The sequence below is a fragment of the Peromyscus californicus genome, unplaced genomic scaffold (assembly GCF_007827085.1).
Source record: "Peromyscus californicus insignis strain IS unplaced genomic scaffold, ASM782708v3 Scaffold_7__1_contigs__length_154581171, whole genome shotgun sequence".
Lineage (NCBI taxonomy): Eukaryota > Metazoa > Chordata > Mammalia > Rodentia > Cricetidae > Peromyscus > Peromyscus californicus.
This window is the reverse complement of record NW_026294595.1, coordinates 14,904,406-14,911,675: the sequence shown is the minus strand read 5'-3', so window position 1 is coordinate 14,911,675 and position 7,270 is coordinate 14,904,406. Positions and strand designations below refer to the sequence as shown.

The 7,270-nt window shown below is 56.8% G+C and overlaps 1 protein-coding gene across 2 annotated transcripts; it reads left to right on the top strand.

Annotated features, from left to right (window-relative positions):
• Nucleotides 1–483: 483 nt before the first annotated feature.
• Npdc1 (neural proliferation, differentiation and control 1) lies at nt 484–6,305 on the top strand. 2 transcript variants are annotated; one of them, XM_052724068.1, is made up of 9 exons: nt 484–795; nt 3,355–3,501; nt 4,532–4,672; nt 4,786–4,956; nt 5,088–5,154; nt 5,234–5,321; nt 5,403–5,482; nt 5,708–5,804; nt 5,906–6,305. In XM_052724068.1, the coding sequence occupies exons 1-9, from the start codon at nt 684–686 to the stop codon at nt 5,996–5,998; spliced, it is 996 nt and encodes a 331-aa protein (XP_052580028.1). In that variant the 5' UTR covers nt 484–683; the 3' UTR covers nt 5,999–6,305. The 2 variants fall into 2 exon arrangements, with proteins under 2 accessions (XP_052580028.1, XP_052580027.1); XM_052724067.1 differs by having other exon boundaries at nt 488–795; nt 4,783–4,956.
• Nucleotides 6,306–7,270: the final 965 nt, after the last annotated feature.

Here is a 7,270-nt window from a genome sequence, read left to right as displayed (position 1 = left end):
CTTTTGCCCCCTTGTGGACTCACTCGGAAAGTGGCGTCAGGAGCGATCTACTTGTGAGCCTGCTGTGTTTGCCTTACTTCGCGGCTTAGAAAGCCAGGAGGCGTCTCTGAGTACACCTGTGCGTCTCTGTGCACCTGTTTATCCTTTGATACGTTTTGCAAGCCCGCAACGGCCAGCCTGGTCTACATAGCAAGTTCCAGGACAGCCAGTGTTTGCTCCTGGTGTTCGCCTAGTCTGAGGCCCTCCGCTCTAATAGGGTCTACGGTTTGGCAGTCGGACCACTAAGAGGAAGGCATGTATCTTGGGACGCCCACTCCTAGTCAATCCTAAACCAGATTTCTGGGTAATGAGAAGGTATCCTGCTGCAGAGGCTGGAGGGCCCGAGGCACTTAGTCGCCTGTAGAAAGGGGACCCTCAACAGGTCGCAGAGGGAGGGGGCTCAGTCTGGAGATGTCCCGCCCCCGCAGGTGGAGCGCGCAGGCGCACTCCCTACTCGCTCCTCTGGCCACTGATCCTCCATCGCATCCCGGATCCTTTGCCGCAGCGTCAGCGCCGCCTCCTCCTCTTTTCCTCTTCCTCCTCCGCCCCCTCTCGCTTCCCGGCTTCTCCAGTCACGGTTCCCGGAGCCGGTACTGAGCCCGGGGGCGCGGGGTGCCATGCTGCCCGGGTGGCGGCGCTGAAGCATGGCGACGCCGGTCCCTCCGCCTTCCTCGCGGCACCTGCGGCTGCTGCGGCTGCTGCTCTCCGGCCTCATCCTCGGAGCGGCCCTGAACAGTGCCACCGCCCGCCGCCCGGGTGAGCTATCGCTCTGGGCGCAGGCTGCGGGGCGCTCCGGGGCCGGGATCGCCGGGCGGGGAATCCTAGCCCCCGGCGCCACCCTCGTCCTCCCTGCCACCGCCCTGGCCTCACCCGGGCCCGCAGGCCAGGCAGGTCCGGTCTGCTGGGCATGGATTGGGTAAACAGGTCAGGCCCGTTGAAGGCCAGGTTGGATGAGTTCCTGGGGACGAACGTAGATGTCATGAGCTTCTGGTCTTTGTTTCTGGGTCCCTGAGCCAATTCGGCGTGTGTCTCCGGATGTCTTTCTGGGCGTCTGCAGCCATCTGGTTCCCGGTGGCCCTCAGAGGGGATCCTGTGTCTTTGTTTCTGTGTCTCTGCCGTTTCCAATCGGCAAGGTTGTTCCCGGTGTCTGTGGGCCTTTGCTGCTGTCAGCCGTTTCTTGGGGTGGGTTCCCATGGCAGGGTCTAAGAGTTCCAGGCCCATTAGGGTCTTGTTCCAACTTAGTGGGGTCAAGCTGCCCCCATCCCCTGCCCTGGAGGGCACAGTGCCACCCTGTCTTCTGGACTGAGGTCTGTATGTTGACCCTTCAAAAGAGTGTGAGCCCAGTCTGGGAAAACATTCTTGCCAGATGGGTCCTGAAGCTACAGGATCCAAATCATATCTCCCTGAAGGGAGTGAGGTGGGAGAGGGTGCCCATATGCTCATTGAGTTCTGGAGCTCTGAAGGGGAGGTGCTTTGAGCCCAGCTTACAGATGAGGAAACGGAGGCACTGAGAGGTGACTGGTTTGTGGCACAAATGGGACTTGAATGAGATTGTTCTGCGTGTGGGGCCTTAAGAGCCGGGCAGGCCTCCTCCCGGGCAAACAACCCTGGACTGAAGGTTGGCGTGACTGGAAGAGACTCTTGGGGAGGGTGGAGGGCCAGACCAGGCCTTGCCAGAGGTAGTACAGGCCACCTGCTGAAGAACCTGCCTCCCCGGTGGAGCCCCTCAGGAGTAGGACTACAGGGCCAGTGCTGAACCCCTTCTTGAGCAGGTGCTGGCCTCTGCTCATTGGCCACGGTAGCTGAATACAGAGACATAGCTTGACCTGTCCGTCCCTAAGCATCCCCTTACCACACCTGGAGGGCCAGTAGCCCAGAATGCGTAGAATACCAGTTACTCTCCAGTTACTGTTGTTCCTGGGACCTCCTCGTCACACCCAGGCTGGAGAGGGTCTTTCTATCCAAGATTAAACAATAGGCTGGTGGGTTAGGGAGGTCCTGCAGGCCCAAACCAGCCTTGTGCTGCACACCTCTAGTATAGATCTGACTAGGTTATCAGCACCAGGGGCAGGGACTATGTGGCTCCCTGGAGCTTAGCTGGTGGGTGGAGTCCATGTAAACCTCCTGGCACAGGTTTAATGTTTAACTATTCCAAGCCCAGATCGCTGTCACTGGAGTCTGGTGATCCAGCCTATGGAGGATAGAAGGGCCTGGCCTGGGATTCAGTGTCACACCTGCCATCAGGGCTGCTGGAACTTCTTTCCAGTAGATGTAGAGTGTCAGATTACAAACGGAAACTAAGCCAAAGGCTGCAAAATGTTCTCCACATCCCAGGGGGCCGACTGGCATTGCCTGTGGTGTGCTGTGGTGGCTGGGCTAAGGAGAGGAAGGACTTGATTGGCCAGAGACACTCACCAGGCAAGGTTGATGTCCTGCTGGGTATTCCCTTGGCTCTGCTGGCTTCCTGGGACAGGGACCAGGGTCCCAGGTTGGAAATATTCCTTAGTTTTGAAGCAACTGAACTTATACACCCCACAGGAGAAACTGAGGCATGAGGGTCACTGTTCTATCTACCTCCATCAGCATGGTCCTAATTGGCATGTGTAAGCAGAACATCATGCTCTGGGCTTCAAATGAGGAAGACAAAAAAATGTGACTGGGAACCATGACTAGACTGGCATCCCCAGTGCTGACCAGCCCAGGCCTCTCAATGCTCTCATTGTATCTAGATAGCTCCATCTGAGCTGGTCTCCCAAATCCCAATGGCTTCTCTCTGCTCTAAAGACAAAGGCTAGGCATTTGTTCTGTGGCCTGCTAGACTATACTCTAGGGTTGTAGGATTATGTGATGGTGTCTAGGGAGAACACCCAGTGTTTAGGAGAAATGGCTACCCAGCATCCTTTGCTGCTCCTGAGTCAAAGAGAGAATAGAGCTCTGTCCTCAGTAGCAATCTGGATGAAAGGTCCTGGCTCACTCTGAGCCACACAAAGGTCAAAAGCCAGCCTTGGAGGACTTATACAGTCCTTTTCTGGAGGCTGACTGGACAGTTAGGGTCAGTTCTTCTTTAAGGGTAAGGCTTAGGCCTGGAAGCAGGACTGGGAGGAATGGATGGGGCAGGGTAGTTCTCCAAAGACTTGGGACTGTTGGCTTCCTGATTCTGAGACTTGGCAGCAGGAAGGCAGGGCCTGCCCAGAACAATGGCCGGAGACAGGCCTGGCCAGCTCTGTGGAAGGAGGGGTTTCTAAGCAGGGCTGCTGTTGTCCTGAGACTCAGCCAAGCTGGATGAGATGGGCCATGCCTCTGCTTCTTCCTCAGATGCTCCCACCTGTCCTGGAAGCCTGGACTGTGCCCTGAAGAGGCGGGCCAGATGCCCACCGGGCGCACATGCCTGTGGACCATGCCTTCAGTCCTTCCAGGAGGACCAGCAAGGGCTCTGTGTGCCCAGAATGCACCAGTCTTCTGGTATGCCAGAGTATAGATTCAGGGGAAATGGGTGGGTGAGATACCTTCCCTCCCTTCCTGCCTTGTCCTGCGGGCCCATCCTCCTGAGCTTTGTGGAGAACTCAGGTCCAAGAGCAGCCTGGAACTCTTGTCACTGTAGGAGTGACAAAGCCCTTTTATCCTTTCAAGATGGTGCTAGCCCAGTGTTGGAACTAGACTGAGGTCTATGGCAGTTGAGTCCTCCTAGGGTAAAGGATGACCTCAGGAAGAGGAGAGGTCAGAACGTTAGGGCTTGGAACGTAAGTCTGCCAAAAGCTGTTCCAGGTGTCTGCGTCGGCACTCTCTAGGCCACCTGCTCCTTCCTTTGCTCACTTACCCTGTACACTCCACACAGCATGTTTGGAGGTACCAGCCCTGTGATAGTGACAGCTGTCCTTCAGTCTATCTGGATGTCCCTCCAGGTGATGAGGGCTTTACCCGAGAGGTGCTGGCGATGTGGCCAGCCAGGATTCCTGGGAAGAAGTGGTAAAGAGGGGCCCTGAGAAAAGGCCAGAGGACTGCTGGAGATTGGGGTCCCACGTGGGAGGTACAAAGTGAGAACCAATCGGGGCCCAGCCCCCTGCCCACCCCCACAGGCTCCCTTTCTGATGGCGGGACTGGGAGAAGCCTAGATTTTTGGGTATACGTTGGCTTCTCTCCGTTCCTTCAGGATTTCCTTTCTCCTCTTGGGCAGAGAAGGTGCCTGGGGGTGGTCAAGGTAGGAAATGGATTGTCTTAGTGCTCTGCCTAGCTCTTTGGGCACACTAGGATAAGGGATTCTATTCCCTTCTCCTCTTATGGGGCTCTGCACATCCCTTTAGCCTTTTTCTCCACCTCCCACCCCCCATCCCCTGGTACTTAAAGAAGCTCCCTCAGCTGTCGCCATGGTAACCCAGGATGGTGAAACTTTGGATGGGTCCCTCCATCCATCTCAGGAGACTGCCTGCTGCAGATGTTGTCTAAAGGGTCGGGCGTGTCTCTCCTCTCTATGATGGCCCCTCACACTCCTCAGGGGAGGACCTGCCCCAGCCCAGACTAGAAGAGGAGATCGATTCTCTGGCCCAGGAACTAGCACTGAAGGAGAAGGAGGCTGGGCACTCAAGGCTTACAGTGCAGCCCTTGCCTGAGGCTGCACAGAAGCTCCTGGAGCCTGGTGAGGACCCCCCACCCCTCATCCCCACCCTGTGCCCCTTGCTCGCTTCCCTGACCCTGCTTCTTTGAGTAAAGGTCAAGGCCCGCTGACTTTATGTGCCTGCCTCTCAGCAGCTACTCTGGGATTCTCACAGTGGGGTCAAGAACTGGAGCCCGGCCTCCTCTCCACTCATGGAACCTCCCAGCCAACGCCCCACGCCTCCTTGGGCTCCCCTGTATCTTCTGGGCCTGTGCACATGTCCCCGCTGGAGCCCCAGGGCAGACATGGAAATGGCCTCACCCTTGGTAGGTCCAGGTTGGCAGTAAGGGACAGGCATGTGGCGGGTCGAAGGAGGAGAGGCACAAAGGGCATGGGATGGGAGGCAGACTAAGGACCCTCCTCAGACGGCCCCTCACAATGCCCCTCTCTCCCACAGTGCTGATCCTGGCTTTCTGCTTGGCGAGCACAGCCGCCCTGGCCGTGGCAGCCCTCTGCTGGTGTAGGTGAGTCGCCGACCCCTGCTGGTGGGTGGGGTCTGACCTTCAGCTCCATCACAACCCTCTCAACCGCAAACCCTTTCAGGCTACAGCGGGAGATTCGCCTGACTCAGAAGGCCGACTATGCTGCCACATCCAAGGCGCCCACCTCACCTTCAACACCGCGAATCTCGGTGCGTAGCTCCTCCCCCACCAGGCTCGCTCTTATTCCGGGCGCCCCAGCGTTTGCTTGACATTTCCGCCCCCTTCCACAGCCCGGGGATCAGCGGCTGGCGCACAGCGCTGAGATGTATCACTACCAGCACCAGAGACAGCAGATGCTGTGCCTGGAGCGGTGAGCGTCCCTAGCCTGGAAAAAGCTGCCACTTTCCCCCTGCGCCTTCGCCCCACCCACACCTCACCCGGTAGCCCTTCCCCACCTGCACCCACCTCTTACTTCCTAGCCCCCCCCCACCCCTACCCCAGCCCACACCCAGGGCAACGGTAGATTGAGCACCTACCTCTGGGCCCCTGTCCCCTGGAGAGTGCGCAGGGGACCCAGCTATCTCACCCCCACTAGGCATAAGGAACCTCCAAAGGAACTGGAGTCAGCCTCTTCTGACGAGGAGAATGAAGATGGCGACTTCACGGTGTATGAGTGCCCAGGCCTGGCACCGGTGAGTGCTCTGGGGGTGTGGACGGGCTTGTGGGCTAGGGCGTCTCCTCGTCTTGCTGTCTCAGGCCTCGCTGCCAGGAGCTTGACCCAGGGTCTTCACAGACAGGGGAGATGGAGGTGCGCAACCCGCTGTTTGACCATTCCTCGCTGTCGGCACCAGTGCCCGGTCCCCATTCCTCACCTCCGCTGCAGTGACTCCTAGGGTGATGCCCACTTGCCTGCAGTCCACGGCCCACCGATGAGAGAAGCAAGTCCTGGTGTTCCCCATGGAAAAGAACAGCATTGTGACCCTCTGCATGCTTCTGGCAGGAGGGAGGCACCAGTCCCTGGGCTTCCTTGCCAGGGAGATTCTCCACCTTATGCGGGAGACCTAGCATCTGCTTGCACATTCTCTGCCTGGTCTGAACCCTCAAACTGGAGGGACTAGTCCAGGACCCCTAGAGCCCAGGCATGGGTAGAGAGTTCTGGAGATAAAAGCCAATTAAAGTCTTTTTCAAACCTGTGAGTGGCTTCTGGCCTACCTCCCTGGGAGACGTGGTGGATGAACATTGAGTGTGGCTTCTGGCTTCACTGTTGGTGTGATTAGTCCACAGTCACCCACCTCCCTGGGAGCCGTGGTGGATGGACATTGAGTGAGGGCCTGGGACCTTCTCTTGCACCTCCAGAGAGAGGTGGTACCTCTATAAGGGACTTGGACTGGAGGAGAATCAAACACAGTGGGGACTCACCGCTACTACTCACTCTTCTGCCCTAGAGTTTAGGAATAGTAAGAGCAAGAGGATCCCAAAGGTGTTGAGATTCTGAAGACCCATTCTGTGGGATAAGAAGGGTTGGGAGAGGGAGTAGTTTGCATACGCCTCACTGTGAGTACCCAATGCCTTTCCTGCTTGTTATCTACCTAGGACAGAAAGTTAAGGGAATAGCCATGTAGACCTGTGGGATTCTTACAGGGGACAGACTCCTGGACCCCTATAATGAGTTGGTGGGGGAGGGAGACAGACCAGGCAGAGAGACCTGAGGAACACAATGTACCTACAGCCAGGTACATGAGGCAGGGATTTAAGTAAGGGGAGTTAATGTTGCTTAGAGCCTTACCTGCCCAAAGCATGTGTAGAGCTGGGATTTGACTGGCACTGTCTTCTATATGGTTTGGAAAATGATCTGTGACTATGACAGCTGCCATACTTTTAGTCCTGAATGTGTGTGTGTGTGTGTGTGTGTGTGTGTGTGTGTGTGTGTGTGTGTGTGTGTGTGTGTTGTGTGGCTTTGTTTGTTTGTTTGAAGCAGGGTTTCTCTGTGTAATAGCATAGCCCTTGGCTGTCCTAGAACTCACTTTGTAGACCAGGCTGGCCTCGAGCTTTCAGAGATGTGCCTGCCGCTGCCTCCTGACTGCTGGGATTAATGGCGTGCCCAACTAAGTGACTGTGTTGAAAGGAGCCTCCTGACTCCTTAGTTTTTTCTCTGATA